The sequence below is a fragment of the Daphnia pulex genome, chromosome 8 (assembly GCF_021134715.1).
Source record: "Daphnia pulex isolate KAP4 chromosome 8, ASM2113471v1".
NCBI lineage: Eukaryota > Metazoa > Arthropoda > Branchiopoda > Diplostraca > Daphniidae > Daphnia > Daphnia pulex.
The window spans coordinates 11,829,144-11,851,185 of record NC_060024.1 but is presented as its reverse complement, the minus strand read 5'-3'; the positions used below and the strand labels follow the sequence as shown (position 1 = coordinate 11,851,185).

The 22,042-nt window shown below is 42.7% G+C and overlaps 2 protein-coding genes across 2 annotated transcripts; one reads left to right on the top strand and one right to left on the bottom strand.

Moving 5' to 3' along the window:
- Positions 1 to 8,496: 8,496 nt before the first annotated feature.
- On the bottom strand, positions 8,497 to 19,170 carry LOC124199909 (titin homolog). The gene is made up of 14 exons (XM_046595952.1): positions 18,987 to 19,170; positions 18,669 to 18,853; positions 18,405 to 18,601; positions 13,286 to 18,215; positions 13,069 to 13,214; positions 12,829 to 12,995; positions 12,497 to 12,756; positions 12,030 to 12,425; positions 11,498 to 11,960; positions 11,278 to 11,413; positions 11,033 to 11,201; positions 10,365 to 10,955; positions 9,417 to 10,294; positions 8,497 to 9,334 (listed from the first exon to the last, which is right to left on the bottom strand). The coding sequence occupies exons 1-14, from the start codon at positions 19,138 to 19,140 to the stop codon at positions 9,145 to 9,147; spliced, it is 8,862 nt and encodes a 2,953-aa protein (XP_046451908.1). The 5' UTR covers positions 19,141 to 19,170; the 3' UTR covers positions 8,497 to 9,144.
- Positions 19,171 to 19,256: 86 nt separating this feature from the next.
- Positions 19,257 to 22,037, top strand: LOC124199906 (choline-phosphate cytidylyltransferase B-like). The gene is made up of 9 exons (XM_046595947.1): positions 19,257 to 19,621; positions 19,976 to 20,078; positions 20,434 to 20,550; positions 20,656 to 20,807; positions 20,864 to 20,969; positions 21,061 to 21,176; positions 21,254 to 21,421; positions 21,492 to 21,604; positions 21,660 to 22,037. Exons 1-9 carry the CDS (start codon positions 19,538 to 19,540, stop codon positions 21,823 to 21,825), a joined length of 1,125 nt encoding a protein of 374 aa, XP_046451903.1. The 5' UTR covers positions 19,257 to 19,537; the 3' UTR covers positions 21,826 to 22,037.
- The last annotated feature ends 5 nt before the right edge of the window (positions 22,038 to 22,042 follow it).

The following is a 22,042-nucleotide window of genomic DNA, read 5'->3' as shown; positions in this document are numbered from 1 at the left end:
CTCCTCCCTATAATATATATAGACTACTTTTGACTCCATTCTGTCTTTTGCATATAAATATATAGAATCCGTGAGCGATGACGAATGTATGACTACACACACATAAGGCAATGGGCGAAACAGATTCTAATATAACTCTTTCTGGGCCAACCCTCCCCCCATAGCCGACAGGGCCATATAGAGGCGGATCAACAAACACATCATTCAACAACATCACTGCTATAGAATAGAGAGACGTCATCAGAGATCAGAGCGCGAGTCTGATCGATTTATACGGGTCGCTCTTGTCGAAATGTCTAATAATTATTGGATATAATATTATAGACATCTCGAGACGGGCGCCAGAACCGTTTATTCAGCATGTTTGCGATATACATGCACAGCAGTTCAGTATGTTGAGTGATGACTGGGTCACACGCTCCAAACCTAATATCTCCCCAGCGTCTAGTCTAGAGAGATATAATACAATCAACCCCGCCCATCCATATCCCCCCGCCCCATACACAAAAAACAATAACAAAAACACAACAAATTCCCTTTCTTTTTTTATTATCGAGAGATAACAAAAAACAAGTCACGGCCGCTCTCCATACTATACCACACTGAGGAAATAATAATAAAAAAAAGGGGGTCTGCATCAAGCCGTTAATGAAGGGAGATCCTCTCGACGACTTGGTTTGCATCTCACTCACGCCGGCTTGCACACACTTTTGCCATAGACGTTGTGAGAGGAGCGTGTCGGCGCACACCCCCGAAAGACAGCAGCATGCAGCAGGGTGGAGAGGAGAGAAAGCAAAAGATGGTCTAGCTGCGTATGTATAAGAGAGTCTCTCTCTCATCTCCCGCGCGTCTCAAGCATGAACGTTTCTCTCGTTTGTAAGTTATCGATCGGGTGCTGGCTCTAGCCAACCGAGTTCTCTCCCCACTCGTCTTTAGACTCTTATACACACACACATATATAGGCGGGGTGGTATACACTCCTCATCGCATGGTGCGTCCATCATTTCTTCATTTGGTCTGGCTCTGTGCTCTCTGCTCTATATACTGCTAGTTCTGTGTACACACACACAAGGAGAGAGAGAGAGCCCCAATACTCTTTGCGCAGGAAAAGTCTCTCTCTCCTCTACACACTCGACAGCACCCTGACTGTTGTGAGAAGATTTCCGACGAGTATAAAGACGACGAAGCTCAACAACTTCCTTCCTTTTGTCTTGATGATGTACACATCCGAGCAAACCCCCCTCCCTCCAGCGCGATGCTCTTCTCTCAAAACTCCCAACTTATTGCCGTCGGAAAAAAAACTAAAAAACAAAAAAAAACAAAATTGAAAAAATTGCGGAGCGCATCCAGCGCAGCAGTGACGCTGCTGCGATCCACCAGGCCCCAATCCCATCCACGTGCCTGGCATTAATGATCGGGACTTTGTGAGTTATATTTATATGTATACGGCTGCTGAGGTTGTGTGTTGTGTGTGTCACAGTATTATTTCCCCTGCGTTGTTGAGGTTATTATATCGGTCACGGTGGTATAAAAATATAAGGAAACAATGTCGCGGGTTAGTATAGAGAGAAATACGGCGGTTGCGGCAATCATCATCAACACGGCCGATAGAGAATTGACATGTAGCGCGGGTGAGAGCGACGACGACGCCTACTGGTTAGACGCGCGTTTCTTTATTTCGGCTGTGTTGCGGCGGCGTGACGGCGTAACATTGAAATCAGCAAAAACCCATCACAGGCTCCTTCAATGAGCTTATATAGAGTATACGGACGGCTGGACGGGCGGATCGATTCAAAAGTCAAAGCCAAAAAAAAAGAAAAAAAACCAGTTGGATGGACGTTTCTTAATGATATGGCGCACCAAAGAAAAAAGAAGAAGAAGAAAAAACACATCACAGAGAAAACGACGAGAATGGCCGAGTATATATAAAAGACGTCGAGGCCTTTTGCCATGAGCCAAAGAAGCGTCGGTAACATTCGACGGCGTCTTTTATTTCCCCTTTTTGGATATTTTTCTGTAGCCGATGCCGCGACCACTCTGTAACCTCTATTGGCTTGGCTTCAAAAGTACTAGAAAAAGGCTGATGCTTCGGGATCTGAGAAAAAAAGGTGGGGGTCCTTTTTTTTATCACGAAAAATTCGAACGAAAATGTTTTTTTTTTAGGTGACGTCTGCCATATTTCTTAATACAATATGCAGAAGCGCCAATCATAAATTGTGCAAGACTAGCTCGGCCACTTTGGCGAATTAGGTTATTCTCCATCGAAACGCGTGATTTATTCACACCTGTTCGATCCCGTGAATAATTTAAGGTATGTGCTGCTATACTGCTGCCGGACTGACTATAAAGTTGGCACCACCACACCCCATTTGGGGCGCGCAGCTTCTTTTTTCTCATGTCCGGAACTGCTGGCGGAGTTGCTATACTGTCTATACAGTGCTGACTAGACGCTAATCATTTATTCAATAGAAAATGAATCGATAATGACGTGATGTGGAGAGAGAGTTGAACGTGGCGGGGCCCAGCCAAGTTAGGTGGTGGTGAAAACGGGCGGGCATTGAAGTGCGTTAACTTTTGTATCAACATGCATCAGGGATAGACTCCGGGGCCGTGCCAGCATCACCGGATAGAATAGTATAATACACACAGCAGCCGACGGAATAAGCCGCTTTAGTATAATTGATTGTGAAATGTCTGCTGGTATATAATTAGATGTAGAAACATCAAGAGAAACTGGCAGCAGCAGCAGAAGGGAAGTACTGGGCTGAGATTATGCAAAATTGTGCGGCTATATCCGCCAGGAAATCCTGTAGAGCGGAAATCGAACCTCTAGAAAAAAAAGAAAAAGACAAATTTTATTCTCCTCCGGATCGCCGCGGGTCGATCAGCCTGGGCACTGGGCAAAAAGGGCAATCAACGAGAAAGTGAAGTAAGACTAGATTGCCCCAGAAACCCTGGCCCGGTTCTTTTCCCTCACCAATTTTTATATCCCAGAGAAAAGATAAAAGTTGACACTATACAAGAGAAGATTGCTGCTCATAGTAATCAACAGAAATGGTCCAGGCGGACCCTGTGACAGCGCCAGCCCGATCAAATGAGGTTTCGTTGTTCACCCGATATGTTTATTGTCTGGAAATACATAAAGACCAGGGTCCTTTTTTGGCCTTGAAGGTGTTGGCCCAGGTCCAAGTGGGACACACGTGAAGAATTTTAAATGTCTGTACGAAGATTTTTGGCGCGAAATTCAAAAATAAAAAAAATGTTTATCGCACAGATCGATCCGCTTATCTCGTCTCTTCGATTTTCCACCACAGTTTTTGTGTCTGAAAAAAAAAATGAAACGAAATGGTGGATATAACTGGTCCGACGCGACACGGCTACTTTATAACACAGCCCATCGGACATTTGACTGGGATGGATTTACGTGATCCGGTGTTATGTGTATAGATACGGACGATCCATCATCAAAGTTCGTTGCAACTTCTTTTAACTCTCTCGTTTCTCTCTGAATAATAGCTCGATAGATTCCCAGCAGTCGTGTGATTGATGATTCGGCCATCCGTCCAGTCCAGACGAGTTGTGAAATTCCGTTCCAAAAAATGCGCCAAGAGAAAAGGATGAAGATATTATATACGGGTGTATATAGAGCCAGCAGCAGCACAGCAGCTGTTCTTTAACAGGGCCGTCAAAACCAGCCGTCTCTAGCTCTCTTTCTCTCTCTCTCTGCTGTTGGTATATATGTACACTTTATAGGCCTCTGGTAATTGCCGATCGATGGAAATCGTCAAGACGGTTTGAAGTAAAAGAATAAGAGAGCTGAGAACAAAAGAGAAAGAAAAATAACAGATCAGACGCAGGGGAGGGAAAAAACAAAATTTCCATCCAGTTCAATTTCTTACTGTGCTGCGCGCCGTGCCGTCTATAAAGCTCTTTGTTTTTATATAGGTTTTAAATGTCGTTCTATAAACACGCGATTCTTTTACATTCGGCGACTTATTTATTGTATAACAAGGCCGTCGTTGTGTTTTATAGCCGACATCTTCCAGCAGCTCTTTCCACCCTCTTTTCTATCTCTTTCTGTTTGGACAAATCTTCCAACTTTTTCTTTTCTTCTTCTTGTTTATTAATGTCATATTGATTTTGTTTGTTTTTTTTTCTCTCCCCGCCGTTTCTTTTTCTTTTCTTTTTTTTATTATCGTTATGATTGCGATTCCGACCGGAATTTAGGAGAGGACGGCGTGGGGGAAAAGAGGATATCCGGATACCGGAGATGGAAAGAGTTGGGAATATAGTCTCACACAGGAAAGAGCGAGAGAGTCTATATGCATAAGGTCGAATAATCGGAATTCGATAATCGTCTATCCCTTATTCACCCTCATCACTCAATAGTCCATCAAGTTTTGATTCCTGATTCAAATCGAATATGAGATGAGATAGAGGCGCCAGCAAACACTCGGAATTTCCCAGCATCCGCCGCTAAAATAATACTATCCAAACATTTTTGCAAATCAAATCGCGGGGAAATGTATATCTAAGAAGTTCATTGGGTATACTCTCTGGACTCTGGCCCAGACAGTTCCATTAAAGCCATGCCAAGAAAATATGGACAATGTTGGGTTTGAATATTTCATTTCTCTTCGATCGCCCATGTTTCCAGTGTGTCAAACGGTCGAACAAAACGGCCCAATGCCAACAGAGTTGTACTACTATAAGATACAGTATATCGCTGGCCTCTTATTCTCCTCCACCCCTCGTCAATAACCCCCCCACCAAAAAACTTCTTCAAGTCCAGGGTCCTTGCAGCACAAGTCAACTCAAAAGAAAATGATGACGATCGAAGAATAAAAAGAAAAAAAAAAAAAAAAAAAGATTTAGTTGGGAAACTCCGGCCCAAAGAGATTTTCTGCTCTCCAGGATTAGGTGGCAACCAGCAGCCACCCTGGCCCCGTCTGAAATCTCCTAGACTCTCTCTCCTCGCAGAGCTCTAAGCTCTCAAGCCTCTATACAACTCTGTATATACCCTTTTAGAATTGTAGACCGGAAGAAAAAGAAAGGATGGATGGCAGTTATGGAAACGACGACGACGGTGCCGACGGCTGGCAGTTTCCAAATAGCAGCCGAGGTGTTTTGTTTAGAGTACTACTTTGTGTCTAAATCTGTAAAAGATATACGCCTAAAGGCCTCTCCCCCCAACAGTTTAGTATATTGTTGCGACTCTCTTTTTCGCTCGGCACTCTTTATTCACCTCCAATTAACTTCGACACACAAATAATACAAGACGACACAAAAAGACAAGACACACAAATAATACTCGAACAAGAAATAAGATAGTGCTTACGACCTCCAATACCTCCAAGATACTACAGACTACAGAATAAGAATGAGAATGAATGTTTGGTCACTGGCTCTGACCTCTTATATACCCCCCTCCTACTAACATTTACTTCTACTAATGACTTCTGCGTAGACCTTGTGACCAAGGTCTACGCAGAAAGACCAAGGTCTACACAGAAAGACGGAAATCGTCTCGTCTTCGCCTGAATTTGTTAATACTCAGAATTCAGCCCAACTTTCACCCGTAACAATATAGAGATGGTGTCGACTAGAGAACTGTGACAATTGTCAGTTATCCTTCCGGCTCTCTAATCACAGGATGAACCGAAAGGAAATAATGATTGGTAGTACCTACCATTTTTAATTTGCGGACTTATTGGCCTCTTTTATTCGTCCCTTTAACAAGGATAATATATAAATGTATACTACTTTCTTCTTCTCTCTTTTTCTTATGTCTGGCTGGTGCAGTACATGTAAGAAGACGTCGTGAAGTATCCGCTTTTGTGGTTGGGGCGTCGCTGCTGCTGCATCTGCGATCGTCAGGCAAGCAGTTCACGTCGTGTGCACAGTTCACCTGAATGCGGATCGCGTACGGATGATATTGAACGATCTTACCAGCAGGACGTGACTTGTTTCAGGTTGTCCCTTCACGCTGATCCCGCGCTCCTATTTTGTTTGTCGTATTTTTTTTTCCTTTTTCCTTTTCCAGACGCGGGATTGTAGACAGGACTGTAATTACTACTACATGTAGGAGGAAGGAAAGCAACTTCGAATGTTGTGTTTCCATCCGAAATACATAAAACTGGAGGGGGACCGCGCTGCATCGCGTCACTTCCGTAGAGTTCGGCGGCCGAATAAGAGCCGCTCACGAGCGGCAATGTCTCTGCTGCGCACGCAACGTCAATCGTTCAACTTTCAAACTCGATTTGGCCATTTCCCGTGAACTCGAGGGGCTCCTGCCAGCAATTAACCAGCCAACCGGCAACACACACAGTCCACTATTTACTGCGATTTTGTTATTTTTTCTTTTTCAAAAGTACGTTCGGGAATCACTCGATCGGATGGTGGGGTGGAAGAGGGGGGGGGGGTTAGAAAAGTTTTGAACGACACAAAATAGTTTAGAAGAAAAAAAAAACGAAAATAAGTTGCTGCTGCTCAGAAATCAAATTGTCTTGGTCGTATATAGATCAATCGGTCGGGACAAAATCGTGATTCCCGCAGGGATTTCGTATTTATTTTATTTTATTTTTTCAAATAAAAATAACAATTTACCCATCATTCTTTACCAAAGGAGTGGCCCGTCTACTACTATACTACTACTGTATATACGTGTTTTTGTGTGTACGTCAGTTATTATTACAATTTAATTAGACGAAACGGACTCTCGGCGCGGGCGGGAATCATCACTCTGGAAACGAAAAGTAATGAGCTTCTTTTTTTAATTTTACTTTTCAAGTTCTTCTTCGTGATACGCTTCTCCCGCTATACCCCGCGAAGTACATATACAAGTCCACTGATGAGTGGCACGGACCCTAGATTGGCTGCGGGATTTATTGCTCGTCGTCGGTGCAGTCACCAGCCAAGTTAGCGCCGGGATGTTGGCCGCCGCCGCCGCCACTCCTGTCATCCAACGACGACATGCATTTGTTGAGAGAAAGCTACCGCCCCAGCGCTCCTTATACAGAGTAGAGAGTACTATATATAGTAGTTGTTCTTTGTCTAACTTGATATTCAATTACAGTTTCGCTAGCTGCACTCGCTAGCTAGTTATCTACTGCACCGAGCTCAAGTTCTAAAAGACCGCAATCCATTCAAATAGTTAGAAATAACAGAGATACTTTAGATTATTACATGGCAAGAATGTGAATAATATTAGATACAATAGCTGACTCGGAGGAGAGAGCTGACTCGGCTAAATATTCAATGACCTGGGAATATGATTGGATTCCACAGGAATTCCCAACTGCTGGGGCTCTATATGATGTACACAAGTACACCCGCGCGGGATTATATTGAAACTGTTTGGAAAATGCATCGCAATGAGAGTACATAGAGCAGAGAGCCACCAGAATCGTCGACGATATCGTAAATTACTTGCGTGGTTTCACGTAATCAAGCCGTACTAGATGTCGGCATCTAGCCTGAAAGTGTGCATCGGTTATATTCACTCGTCGATCTCCATGTTGCGCACGCCGGGGGAAGGCCATCAGCAGTTACGCAACGCAGTTTATGGGAATGTATTTCAAACCAACCAATATTTACGACATTCTAGAACGGTTACCCTCCCTTCTTTATTTCTTGGCCTCTTTCTCTCTCCATGCACAAGTCGGCAGTATCGTATATAATATGATGTTATCACTTCTCCCTCCGCCCGGCTGGATGGTATATAACACACACATTCTTGGGTGCATATTGCCGGGCTGCTGCATGTAGGATTGCCACCTTAAATTCTCTGATGTACGCAGCGAATCGGTCTGGCAAACCAAAAAAAAAAAAAAAGGGAAGAAAAGAATAACAAAATCGAAGAAGATTTTTGATAAGACAATAGAAACTTCTAAGTTTACTGCAAATCGCTCGACGATTTTTCTCTCGGTTTTTGTTTTCATACAAAGCAAGGCTAATTATATAATTACACAGCATAATATACGCAGTGTGTGTGTGTGTGTGACGTTGGGGTTATACATATGGATAAGAAATATGAGAAGCAAACGTCATACGCGTACCTGCCGCAGTCATCCACAGTTCAAAGTATTTGAATAAAAAAGGAACGTAAAGTTGGTTTTCTTTGTTTTTTTTTTTCAACTTATCTTATCTTAATTTCGAGTAATTATTATTATTTTTTTTTGCATCGTTTGAATTTTTGTCATGTCATGTTAATATGCACAGGTCACGTGATTGCCCTCGTCCACAAACAAAACAACTCCTCCACTGTTTCATAAAAATTCACATGCAAATTTCTAAACGTCATCAATGGTGATGAATGAAACAAAACAAAACACAACACACATAGCAGCTCGTGTCGTCGGTTGTGACGAAAGACGAAAGAAAAAGAAAAGCGGATGAAAAAAGAAAAAAAAGGGGACGACACTTCCGGATATCCAGCGATACAACCGGTGGCACTAGTTCTTTCTTCTTCTTTTTCGCCCCGTCTCTTTCTTCTTCTTCTTCTTCTTCTTCTCACTCGAGTTTCTCCTTCCTTCAAAAGCAATAGACAGACAATGACAATAAAGTTGGATGTAACGTACGGGGATATTTGCATATGATTGGTATTCCTTCTGCTCCATTTTTTTTTTCGTTTGTTTTCCAACAGGATGAACTGTACAAGCACATGTTTCCATAGGTCTAACAAGGTTCTCCACGCAAAATAGACAGAAAAAAAAATGAAAGAAGAGCAAGGAAAATAAAAGAACAGAATCGAAGGAGCGCGAATTGTTTTCTCTTTTTTAAAACAAAAAACAAGCCGGGCCATAATCATAAAGGAAACAGAAGAAAGAAATGCCCCTTCTTCTTGTGCGAAATCAATAAATAAGACATAAAAAAAGAAACCTGGCTATAAATAATAGCATTCTTCTGTGAAAATTATCAAAGCAATGCGAGTAAATATCGATTTTGTCTCATATGTTATAAAGAAGTAGAAGTTGCCGATTTAAAAGGAACAAAAAAAAAATGGCGCGGGATATAGCACATAATTGAAAGAAAAAAAAAATCAGAGAAATAAAACAAAAAAAAAGGAGAGCTGTTAGAGCTTAAGGAAAGAATGAAAATTAGATAAACTGGCAAGTCCGGCCCGGCTGTCGATGAGTAGTGAATTCAAGATTCTTCGAAATCTTCTTGCTGGCTTGAAAAGTACGACACCAGTCCACCAAATTCGCTTTCGGGAGGCACTGCGGTGGCGGCGGGAGTAATAGGGTCGTCGGCGCCGCTTTTAGTCAACAGCCCGACGCTTGGCGCCGGATCGAAATTGTCAGCCCCAGATTCCCGAGACGCCTGAGCTGCCACTCTACTCAATTAAAAAGAAACAAAACAACCAACATTGAAAGAAATGTAAAGGATTTCAAAAAACACAAACGCAAAAATTTTACCTGTAAATTCTACGCTCCTCTTCCGCATTGGCGGCCGCTGCAGCTGCGGCGGCAAAGGCCTGCGGGAATCCCGCGTGCTGGTAGCTGGACGTCGGCCTCAAAGGTGGGCCGTGGTGTTGATAGGGCGAATGCAGAGGCAGGCTGTGCGGTGGCAGGTGTGATGACGAGTACATGGGCGGGTAGGCCTGGCGAGGAGTGGGCGTAACCGGCGTGCCCATATAGCTGGTCCTGGAAGGCGGCGCCGCACTGTAAGGATTCGCGTAAGGCGTGTGATTGAGGAAAGGTCCGTGGCCTATCATGTGAGGCGTATTGCCGTACGGCCGGATGGGATGCGAAGACGGTGGCACCGAAGGGATCGAGCCGGGAGAGCCGTGACCTGTGCCCAGGAGTCCTTGAATACTGAGAGGGTTACCAGGTGTTGAGCTTCCGCTGATGCTTGGACTCAACGACGACGACGTCGCAGTCGTCGGATAAGGCCGAATGACAGACGGTGGAGTCGAGGACGCAATCAAATCGCTCGTTTTGACGACGTGAGGACTGGAATACATTGGCGGCGTTGGCGGCAGAGAATGCCGCGTCTGCTTGATGACTCCGCCATGGCTGTAGAGTGGCGGCAACTCGACGCTGGGTGCGATGATTTGCGGCTGAGTGAGCGGCGGCACCACTACCGGAGGCAACTGGACGGCAGGTGGTGGTGTTTGGCTGTCCAAAACGTCTCGAACGAGCCTCGGCTGCGGAAGAATTCCTGGACTTTGCCTCGCCGGACTGTTGCTGCTGCTCGAAATGGATTGAGAATTGATCAGGCGGTTGATTTGCAAGTCGGGGGGTAACGTTGGCGGCGGAACATCTGCTGGCATCTGTTGTATCAATCTCGATACCTGGAAGGAAAGACCAACAAGCAATGAAATATGTGATCCAAACATAACGAGAACGAAATCAGAAACTTACTTGAAGGTCTTGCGACAAAACAGGGATGGAGGCGGCGGCTGGAAGCTCGTCTTTGATCAAAGGACTGGCAACGTCTTCCTGAGGTAGAATAATAGGCAAGGTGGCCAAATCGGGATCTATACTCGGCGTCAGAATGTCATTGGAGGTGAGACTCTCGTCCCCGGTCGTGTAAACGGAAGCAGCAGCTGCAGCGGAGGCAGCGGCAGCACTGAATTCGATTGTATCGGTCGATCCGGAGAGTCGAGACTCATCATCTTGTTTGAGAACGGCGCCCACCCGTGAGGAGATGACACTGACAGGCACAGGTGTAGTATCACCGCCAGAGATACTGCCACGACCCGACGTTATGACTCCTCCACGACCTACTCCCCCTCTTCGGCTGGCTCCTCCTCTAATGACTGCGCCGGCCATGCTTTTGTTCCGGTCAGCTGCAAATAGCGTGCCCATCTTTTTCACGGTACTGCCACCTTCGTCCTGGCTCTCCCCGGAACTGATTAACTCTTTATAACTGATCTGCCGTCCGCGAGTAGTGCGTCGTTGGGCGTGGTCGCTTTCGTCGTCGTCTTCTTGGGCCTTCACCGGCCGCGCTTCCTAAGAAATCCAATTGAACGGCGAAAATCAGAGCCCCATCCTCGAATCAACACTTTCCACTTCAATTCCTTTAGTACCTTGATCTTCTTCGCGCTGACATTCGAGCGGAAGGGTTCGTCGTCCGACTCGACTTTGTTGGATCGTCCTCCACGGCCTCTGCCTCGATTGGCGGGCGCTTTACGCGGCGGTGGTTTGGGCTTGGGTTTAGGGGTGGCTGCCACCGGTTTCGCTTTACTTTTGGCCGCACTTTAATTAAAAACAAAACAGACAAACAAGTTTAGCTTTTAAATGAATTGGCTGCTATTCACATCAAGCCAATCACCTCCGCTTTTTCGATCTGCCCCAGGAGGCGTCACTGCTCGACTCTCCGGATGAGTCCCAAGATTCATTGCCTCGTTTCCGTTTGGTAGGTTTCTCTTCGTACTCGCTCTCTTCCTCACTCGTATCGCTGCTATCCACTGCAACGAAAGAAAGAAAAACAAAACACAATTATTTAAATTGAGAACGGAGGAGATAATTCACTCGGCACGTCAATTATATACTTCTTAAATTTCTTTTGCGGGCGCTTCTTGCCGAGCGCCGGATAATGGGAGACGCTGCTCTGGCCTTCTTTTTAGCCCTGACGTGGATGACATCGTCGTCGTCGCTATCATCGTCGACCACAAAGCTGTCACCGCTGTCACTCAATGCATCTTCATCGTCATCTTCACTGTCTGAGCCCTCGGCGGACGAGCCTTGGAAATCTTCATCCGAATCGTCTTCATTGCTCGTGGCGCTCAAGTCGTTCAGTTTACGGGCCTTCTTCTTGCGTGTCACTTGCGGCATAATGTCGCTATCATCGTCGCTGGTCGAGATTCGTTTATTGCCGATGCCTGACGGACGGGTGCCCGGTGGGGATCGAGGCTTATCCTCGCCGTCGTCGCTATTATCATCAACGCCGGATCTCAAACCTTTGCCTTTGCCTTTGCCCTTGCCACCTTCTTCTTCTTCCTCGTCACCTTCGTCCTAAAGAAAGTGATGGTTGTCAACTCAATGTTCGTTAAGATGAAATGATTGATGAATAGATATAATTACCCTCAAAGCGGATTTGATCATATCATCAAAATCCTTGAATGAATAGTTGGCCTGCTTGGCGGCCTTACGCTGTCTCCTTCCGTTGAGATTTTCATCACTCTCGTTCTGGCTGTCTTCTTCTTCTTCTTCATCTTCCCCACTCTCGTCGGACGTTTCTTCGTCATCCACATCCTCGCCATCGGCACCCAAATCTCCGACGCCGCTATTCTTTTCATCTTCGTCGTCGTCTTCCTGAGCTTCTTCTTCCATTTCTAGCTGCGCCTGTTTCTCCGCTTCTTCTTTGGCCAGTTTGGCCTCCAGCTCCTGTTCTTTCCTCCGCTCAAGTTCTGCTTCCTTCTCTTGCAACAAGAATTCGTAGGCTTCTAGTCTTTCTTGCAAACGCTCCATCAAGGTTGCCTGTTTTGGGAGTCAATTTACAGGATTAAAGCAAGATATTGAATTAATAAAAATGGAAGGTAAGGACATACGTGATCGCAAGGCGGGCAAAACCAGTTGCCTTCGGGAATGACCAGTAGCGGTGGTTTGACGCAGTTGGCGTGCCAACCAGCATCGCAACGATCGCAGAGCAAAATCCATTCGGGATGATCAGATTGCCCACATTTGTGACAATTGGCAGCCTCCTCTTCTTCCTCTTCTTCCTCCGTTCCGGCGACTTCTTCTTCTTCTATCACTTCTTCTTCCTCCACCTTAGCCTTCTTTGATCTGCTTCTCTTTTTGGGAACAGCACCTGTTTAAAATATGGAAACGAAACATATAGAATAGTAAACACTCGCTAGATCTTCTTTCACGATGGACATACCAGCTTTCGCTGTCCTAGCGTGTTTGGTTGGCTGGACAGTTTCCGCTTCTTCATCCAAGTCTGATTCAGGTGAGAATTCGTGATCGGATTTGAATTCAAGCTCTTCGTTCTCCTGTTCGACCTGTAGGTCTTCCAAGGCATCTAAATCACTTTCACTGCTTTTTTCACTAAAAACAAAATGGAATAAGTAAAATTTTATAAAATTATTCAAAACGAATTAATTTTTATTTCAGAACATACCTCGAATCTGTGGAATCCCACGGCCGATCAATCTTCTTCTTCCCTTTCCTTCGCTTTTCTTTCTTGCCTTTTTTCTTACGACCTTCCTCTTCAGAATTCTTTTCCTCATCTGAACTAGAAGATTCATCTTCGCTCTCCTTGTACGTCTACACTCATCAAAATCAATCATGAATAATTAACTTAAAACGTGAGTAGACGAGTAAAATAAATGCATTACCACGTCTTCTCTGTTGGTAGTTTTCAATTGACGGCGCTGTTGTTTCTCTTCCATCTTCTTCATTCGCTCGTCGCGTTCCGATCTTCTTTTCTCACGACGTTCGTGTTCTTCCTTTAGCCGTTGCAATCGATCCGCTTCCTCTTTCCTACGGTCTTCATCTTCTTTCTCTCGTAATTTGGCAATCCGTGAACTTTGTCGCAAAACAGTCGGCTGTGCGTCGTTCTCTTTTCCGCTGTCGTCGTTACCTCCAAGACTGAACCTCCCTCGTTTCCGACCACGACGCTTTGCAGAGGCATCTTGATTCTTCGAAGGTGGTAAAATTATTGCTACCGGAGTTGAAGCATCGAAGTCAAACGTCAATTGATTCAAATTAGAAGATTTTTCAGTTTCGTTTGGCGGTGGCTTCGCTTCATCACTTTGTGTCGTCTCGGGAGACGCGGATAATTTGGACACTAGTTCGCAAGGATTTGAATGAAGAACTTTGGAAACGGGCATCATTTCTTGGTCTTCCTTCACATGCATTACGAGTTTAGCTTCTGAAACTTCTTCCTTTACATCGGTCACTGAAGTCTTGGGGCTTGCTATTAATTTGTCGGCTACCGCTAGATTTTCAACCTTTTCTTCTGGTAACGAAATTGAAAGTTTCTTGTTTAAATTTTCTTGAGTGGGGATAGGTTCAAGTTGTTGTTGGACCACTGGAAGCAACTCTTCCTTAGCATCTAGACCAGTGATTTTAGGTTCAATCGTAGTCTGGTCACTTTTCTCGAGTTTTGCATTTGTTGGAACTTCCGGAGCGGAACACTCGTCCTTCTGAGTGAATAAAGGAATTTCTTGCTTTTCTTCGACCAAGATGGATTCCTTGGCATTACCATCAATCTCCTCCGATGAGGGTTCAATTTCAGGAATGACATGAGAAGTTTTGTCTGACGTAACTGTATCTTCTATTTTAGGCATAATATCGATTTTCATCGGAATTATTTCTTTCTCCACCAGCACCTGTTCCGTCAAAACTTCTTTAAACTCTGTCTGCTTCAATTCACTTGCTTGCGGAAGAATTGAGTTTACTTCAGGTTCTTGTTGAACTAAAGGCAACTCCTTTGCAGGAACTATAGCGGGCAAAATGGATTCCTTGGCATTCCTTTCAAGCATTTCCAATGAGGGTTCATCGGAAATTTTGTCTGACGGAATTGCATCTTGAATTGGCGGCAAATTTTCAACTGTCGCCGGAATGATTTCTTTTCCCAGCAACTGTTCCGTCAAAACTTCTTTGAGTTCTGTCTGATTCAACTCACTTGTACCCGGAACCGGAGGAATTGAGTTTAATTCAGGTTCTTGTTGAACTAAAGGCAATTCCTTCACAGCAACTGCAGCAGGCAAAATGGATTCCTCGGTATTCCCTTCAAACTTCTCCGCAGAGGGTTCATTTTCAGGATTAACCTCAGAAATTTTGTCGGAGGGAATTGCATCTTGTATGCTTGGCAAAATTTCAGCGGTGGTTGGATTTATTTCTTTTTCCGGCAGTTTTTCCGTCACAATTTCTTTTAGCTCCGTCTGATTCAACTCACTTGTATGCGGAACCGGAGGAATTGAGTTTAATTCAGGTTCTTGTTCAACTAAAGGCAATTCCTTTACAGCAACTGTAGCAGGAAAAATGGATTCCTTGGTAGTCTCTTCAATCTCCTCCGCTGAAGATTCATTTTCTGGAATAACTTCAGCACTTTGGTCTGCCGGAATTGCATCTGGTATACTAGGTAAAATTTCGGCTTTTGTTGGGATTATTTCGTTTTGTTCCGTCAAAACTTCTGTAAGATTTGTTTGCTTCGATTCACTTGCATGAGGAACTGGAGGAATTGAGTTTAATTCAGGTTCTTTTTGAACTGAAAGCAATTCCTTTACACCAACTGTTGGAATTACTTCCGTTTGCATGGGCTCTTCAGCAACACAGAAGCTATCTTTAGGATCCCCTGATAGAGGTTCGTTCTTCTGTAGAATCTCAGGAAAAACTTCATCTTGTAATTTCAATGAAATCGATTCATCCATTGCAGGTGCTTGAATATCGACGTTTTCTGTCAGCCGATCATTTGCAAATGTTCCGGGTTCTGTCATACTTGTTTCGTTTTTTGGCGAAACAGACAGAATTGGATCGTTTGCAAGTTCTTGTTGATCCGCAATCACTCCAGTAGAAGCTGCTGGGATTTTCTCTTTAGCTTCAAGACGTTCCACCAAAACTTCTATAGGTTTTATTTCGTTTACTTCCACCTTCTGCGAAACCGAATTGGTTTCAAGTTCGGGTTGCTTTGAAACTGGTTCTTCTTGAGCTGGGATTGCAAGAATTTTCTTTTTATCTTCCGCTTCTGAAATTCCCTCGGATTGTATCGCTTTCAGTGTGCTCTGTGAAACCAATGGAATTTCTTCTGATTCAAGTTCTTCATGAGCTGTAAGTAAATTCTCTTTTACAGGAGCTGTTAAAATGTCTGAAGAACCTTCTTTTTCGCACATTGTCGACACTGTTTCTTCACTTGTATTCACGTTCTTCACCGGTATATCTGGAATTGAGTAGTCTTTTGCGAGAAGTAGTGAGGCTGAATCTGGATCATTTACAGAATTAGTTGAATCTTTAATTTCCACCAGTTCTTCTTTTTCTGGAATCTCTTGTACACAATTTGATACAATTTCATCCTGGACTGAAATCAGCTTCTCTTCAACAACTGTAGAAATTTTTTCCTTGGTTGGATTAGATACATCGAGTTCCGGTGTGATCTGTTCGTTTTTTTCAACATTATCTAGAACTTCATTCTGGGCCTTGGATGAATTAAGACTCGACGCATCGTTAGTTTTTTCTACTGAAGGCTCTGAGTCTGTACACACAGCAGGCTCTTCAGAAACACTTTTGTTGATGGGATCAGCACAAGACGGTACCTCCGAGTCTTTCTCAACATGGGGTACTAAAGCAGGATTGGCTTTAATGGCCTCGGAGTCTTTCTCAACATCGGGTAGTACAGCAGAATTGTCTTTGATGGCATTAGTGTCTTTCTCATCATCGGGTACTACAGCAGAATTAGCTTTAATGGCCACTTCTGGAGAAGCACTAGTCATTTGGGAAGACTGCTCGTAACTAGTGGTAGGATCAGGAATACTGAATCCTTCTGCTACTTCACTTTCAGCAGCAGGCTGAGAGATTATTGCGTTAATTTCCTCTTTATCCATATGCTTCTTGATGTCTTCCATGGCAGGATCATCTTCAGAACATTGCATTTTCCCTTGTGAACTAGACGGCGAATTGCAGTCCGTTGGAGAATCTGAAACAGCATGAGTTGCTTCCGATGTTAAGGGGACGGGGGATGAGGAAAGTGCTGAAAATGTTGCACTAGGCGAATGAAGGGTATTCACACTAATTTCTGTCTCTTGGTTGTCTTTTAGCAAGTCATTACTCAGCTCGGGCGTTGAGGTGATTTTCGGTTCAATTCTTTGGTTAAGAGAGTTGGAATCATCGATCTCCGGCAATACTTCCTCGTCATTAACTTCAATTTTGGCGGGAGATTCACATGGTGATAGATTACTTCGTTCTGCTTCCAATTCGACAGTATTCGCATTTTCCGCTATTTTATAATTTACATCGTCTAAACATTTGTCTTTAAGTTCTTTCCTTTGTTCTGGATGAGATTCGTCAATTTTAGATGAATTCTCTTGTATTAAAGTAGAATCAGCCGGTATCGAAACAGGTTCGACGATTTCCTTCGTTTCTTGTAATTCCGTCCGAATAATTGGCAAACACACCGGAGGCAACACAGTTTCCTCGTCAGTGACATAGGAGGTTGATGGATGTTGACCACTGGAAACAGTATCATTGGAAAATTCGACAGAATCCGCTGTAATTGCTGACTTGAGTTGTACAGGATCTAGTTTCACATCTACTGAAAAACAATCAGGTTTTGGAAGCTCTTGATTATGTGTTAACATGGAATTCTCAGTAGTAGTTTTAGGAACAGCATGTTCGAAAGGATTCGAGGCGTCAACTTCAGCAGGTTTGTCTACATGTTCTGCCTTTATAATGGCTTCATCTTCTGATGGTTTGGTGCATTCTTGGTTTTTAGGAAAACCTTCTACCTCGGTAGATGGTTGCTCAATACTGTTAGACTTAATATCCTCAGGAGTAAGGCATATTGATTTCTCATCCAAGTCTGCCTCTTTTTTTATTTCTACGTCATTTATCAGAGGATTTTCCACTGTTGATACACTTTTTCTTGTAGGTGAATCCAAAGTAATTTCTTCCTTATCAGAATTTGCAGCACTTGGATTTGCAGGACAATCCTCAGAATCTGGTTGTTCTTTGACGTTATTTGATGCAGCACTACTCGTGTTGTCAATTTCTTCTGGAGACGTATCTTTCAAATTATCCCGGACGGAACTCAATGTCAGAGAGTGGCAAGCACTGTCGGGCACGGAATCGGGGAGTTCAGAGTTTAGTTGTGATGTAATCACCGCTTCACTTGATTCAGCACAAGACTTTAGTTTATTGGACTCGCAGTCAATCGCACTTGTATCGTCTAATTTTTCTTTTTCACTATTTAAATTGTGAGACTCACATGATTCTTCGCCTTTACTGTCACCAGGATTGCCCGTATCGCAATCTGCTCCATTTCCTTCACCTGTCACAAGAAGTACGGGACTTTCGATGGCTTCGCTAACAATCGATTCCTGTTTTGATTCTGGAACCACTGGATCTTTAACGGTTTCAACTTTTAACCTCTTTGTTTCACTAGGACCATCAGTCAATTGTTCCACTCTGTTTTCAGAATCAACTTTAAGATCTTCCTCTTGGCCATTAGCACTGTTTTCTTCAGATGTGGCTGGTGATGTGCCTTCATCTTCTTGAAGCCCGTTGTCGGAACTAAGTTGTTCAATTAGTTTCAACATGCTTTCTTTGTCACTGTAATACAACAAAGAATAGAATTAGTTATGAAATATTTGTTAAAAAATGGAATCGGTGGTGAGTTCGGAAACTACGGGGGAATACGAAACTACAAGCCGGATAAATAAAAGATGAGCGCAACAGGCCGAATAAATAAAAGATGAATGAAGATCATAACTTGCCAAAAATACTTGATAAATTTATTACCTTGATACAAGATTCCATGTTTCTTCATCTAGATCTTCTCGGTATACCCTCAAATTACAGTCATCATCAAGTTGATGCCAGTAGCGGCGTCCTTGAATGTCCTTGCCAAGAGGTTGCAATCTTAATTCATCACTTGTTACTTTATTGATTTCATTTTTGAATTTAATATTGCCATCGAACTGAGCTTCAAGTAAGTTCTGTAATACAAAAACATCATTAAAGTTATACTATGTAAGTTATTAAAGTCAAAAGACAGGGATTTACCTTGAGCAATCTTAATTTTACCGCTAGATTAAGCTTTTTGTAGCCAAACCTTTCAATCTCCCATCCATCTTGATCAGAATACGAATGAGCATATTTGGCAGCTGCCTTTTCCCACCGGTCAAAATTCACTGATTTCTTTAATTTTCTCATTAGTTTGACATGTAATTCAATAAGTGGATATGAAACTGCAATGAAATGTATAAAACACACCATTATAGTGATTTATTGAATCGGTTGGTAATATAATATAGAAATAACACTTGTCAAAGAAACCGCTTTGACGTCCGGGTAAGAATGCTTTGGCAATTGTGAACTAACCTTCTTCAACATTTTCGAGCATTTGTTGCAGATCGTGAAAAGACGGAAATAACAATCCAGATTTGTCACCAAACTGTTCGAAAAAGGAGCATATGACGGCGTAATCCGAATTATTTGTGCAAGTTACAACCATAGCGTCATTGGCCGCCGCCATTTTACAAGGCTGTGTTTGTTGTTGTGGAATAGTGCTGCCCCGAGTTTCTAGTGGTGAGTTTTTGTAGTGTGAAGCATTTTTATCCTTCACTTATTCAAAAATTAAACACACATCACATAAAGAAAAGAAAATAAAAAATTTAATTCTTATTTTTTATTTCAGATATTTTTCTAAAGAAATAAACACCCTTTATTAGTTTTTTTTTTAAATTTTACAAATTCGCAATTATCGTGTATTTGCGGCTGCTAAATGAGCTAGGCAACGTTGTTGTTGAGCTTTGACGAGTCAGAAATTTTGAGGTCCCAAGTTCTATAAATGTGTCAATAACACTTAAATTTCTGTGCAACACCCCTCGAAATCCGTGTGACGTGTGTTTAACAGTGGATCACACGTGAAAATGTCGTCGCGAAAGAGACTACACGAACATGAAGAAACCGAAGAGTGCACAATAAAATCGTCCCCACCACCAACATTTTCCAAGGTAACAATGTTGTTGCTCTCTTAAAACAATCTCAAGCACTTTACTTTTGAATTTATTCTGTTAATCCCTTCAGCTTGTACCTTGTTTATATTGGAATATTTTAGCTATTCAATTTCATCTCTGACCGAGATATTACTCCAACCTTTAACTATCCCTGAGCTGCTTGAAATTTCTTTTCGATAAAGAGTATATAACTAGACATTATTATTCCTGTAGAATGTTGATGAAACTAAATGCCCAGACTTTTTTTTCTAAAGTTGTGAATTAGTGACTTTCATCATTTTGGTCACTCAAAGATGATCTGATACAGTGATACTAACCAGTCAACACCATCCCCCCTATCGATTCCTTTAGGTTGAACCAGCACCTTTCAGTGAGGATGAGCAGGCATTGGCAGCATTGGATATGTGTGATTATTCAAAAAAAATTACAATTGAAATGGCCCAGAGTGATACAGGCATGTTTAAATAATTATTCAAGTATCCATTTTTTAAAGTCTAAAGTAACAGTTAGGGCAGTTTTTCTCAATGAACAAGAGTTATCTTTTAAAGAGTGAACCAAGGTCATGAAAATGTTTATTTATGTATTGCAACTCTGAAATATCTTTATACTTGCATAGATCGTTTTTCATGTCTCTATGGGAAAAATTCAAACGGAACTAAAAAACTGTCCTTGGTTTTCGGTTTAAAAGAATAACTCTTGTATCATTTTAAATTGAAACTGTGGCAATCTATCATTGGTGGTTTTTATACCGCCTAGTTCCGGTATGGTATGATGCGTCCTAACGGGTTTTTTCTAATTACGTTTCATAGCGCAGCGTCCCGTAAGAGTTTATGCCGACGGAATCTATGACCTCTTTCATCAAGGACACGCACGACAACTCATGCAAGCCAAGCGAGTTTTTCCAAATGTATATCTACTAGTAGGAGGTGAATATGAGCTCAGTCGGTTCTTGTAGGATCAATTTTATGTCATAGGGCTGATGCAATTTCAGATTCATTAAAACAAAATATATAAATTCTTTGCTTTTCAAGTCTGCAGTGACAGCCTGACCCATGAGAACAAAGGTCGAACAGTTATGGATGAAAATGAGCGCTACGAGGCCGTTAGACACTGCCGATACGTCGATGAAGTGGTCCGTGATGCCCCTTGGACTCTTGACGATGATTTTCTTAACAAACACAAGGTTTTAACCGCACTGGGCATTTTCTGCGAATCTGCTAATTCAGCTTATCGATATAGATTGACTTTGTAGCCCATGATGAGATTCCGTACTCGGCAGGAAGTAGTGATGATATTTACGCTCACATAAAAGCAAGAGGCATGTTTGTAGCAACAGAACGCACAGGTAGGGCTACTATATTTATCTATACTTTCATTCGGAGAACGAAAGAGAATTAGCAAATTTTGTTGTTTTTTGTTTTTCTTTCTCATCCTAGAGGGAGTTTCCACATCTGATGTTGTGGCGCGTATAGTCAAGGACTATGATGTGTACGTTCGGCGGAATTTGGCGCGTGGGTACTCCGCTAGGGAACTTAATGTTGGTTACATTAAAGTACGTATGTTTGAGTTAATGTACTAATTTTGGTCAATTCTGAAAATTGTTTTTCATTCTAACAATTTCTTTTGAAGGAAAAAACGTTTCGTCTACAAAACAAAATGGACGAATTAAAAAATAAAGGAAAAAAAGTCATCGAAAACATAGGAGAAAAGAGACAAGACTTAATTCAAAAATGGGAAGATAAATCTAAAGAGTTCATAGGAAACTTTCTGCTGTTATTTGGACGAGAAGGACGAATTGTAATTTATCGATTTTCATTGAATGAAAAAGAATCGGCATAATTTCCAAATTATCACTTGCGATTTCCAGTCCCATTTTTGGAACGAAGGAAAAGGGCGGATTCGGCAAGCCTTGTCTCCCCCCTCAAGTCCGCCTCGCAGTCTCAACACATCTTCGTCTTCACGTCGTCATTACGACTCTGGGTAGGTTTTTTCTTAGCTTTGAAAGGCAAAGTGTCATTCTCGATTTTATTTTCAGCCCACCCAAGAAAATGGTGCGGTACGAGGAATGTGCTGATTATTCGAGCGATGACAGCAGCACTGGTGCGAGCCAAGACGAAATTGGCGATGACGAAGCTGACGAAATTGGCCGCAGTGAAAATGCTGTTGTAGAAACCAACGGAACCAAAAAAGAAGCACTTTAATAATAGTCCCTTTATTACTATTTTTCACCAAGTTTAAGTGGTCATCAGTTAACTGTTACAACTAGCCTACATGGGAAATGTGACGGATCGAGTTCGAAAACTTTTAGGGATAAATTCTTTTAGGCCACACAAGTCTGGAAAGGGTAAAACATACACAAAAATATGCAACACCTGTTGACATTGAGCATCTAATATAATCCTGTTCTAATGAATTTTT

Bases quoted from the DNA above. Each gene is read 5' to 3' on its own strand.
- LOC124199909 (XM_046595952.1), bottom strand. From the start codon at position 19,140: ATGGCGGCGGCCAATGACGCTATGGTTGTAACTTGCACAAATAATTCG. The intron at 18,602-18,668 runs GTAAATCCCTGT...TTTGTATTACAG, and splicing joins TAAAATTAAGATTGCTCAAG to AACTTACTTGAAGCTCAGTT. The intron at 12,996-13,068 runs GTATGTTCTGAA...TTTTGTTTTTAG, and splicing joins TGGGATTCCACAGATTCGAG to TGAAAAAAGCAGTGAAAGTG.
- LOC124199906 (XM_046595947.1), top strand. From the start codon at position 19,538: ATGTCGTCGCGAAAGAGACTACACGAACATGAAGAAACCGAAGAGTGC. The intron at 20,551-20,655 runs GTGAATATGAGC...TTGCTTTTCAAG, and splicing joins TGTATATCTACTAGTAGGAG to TCTGCAGTGACAGCCTGACC. The intron at 21,177-21,253 runs GTACGTATGTTT...TTTCTTTTGAAG, and splicing joins TTAATGTTGGTTACATTAAA to GAAAAAACGTTTCGTCTACA.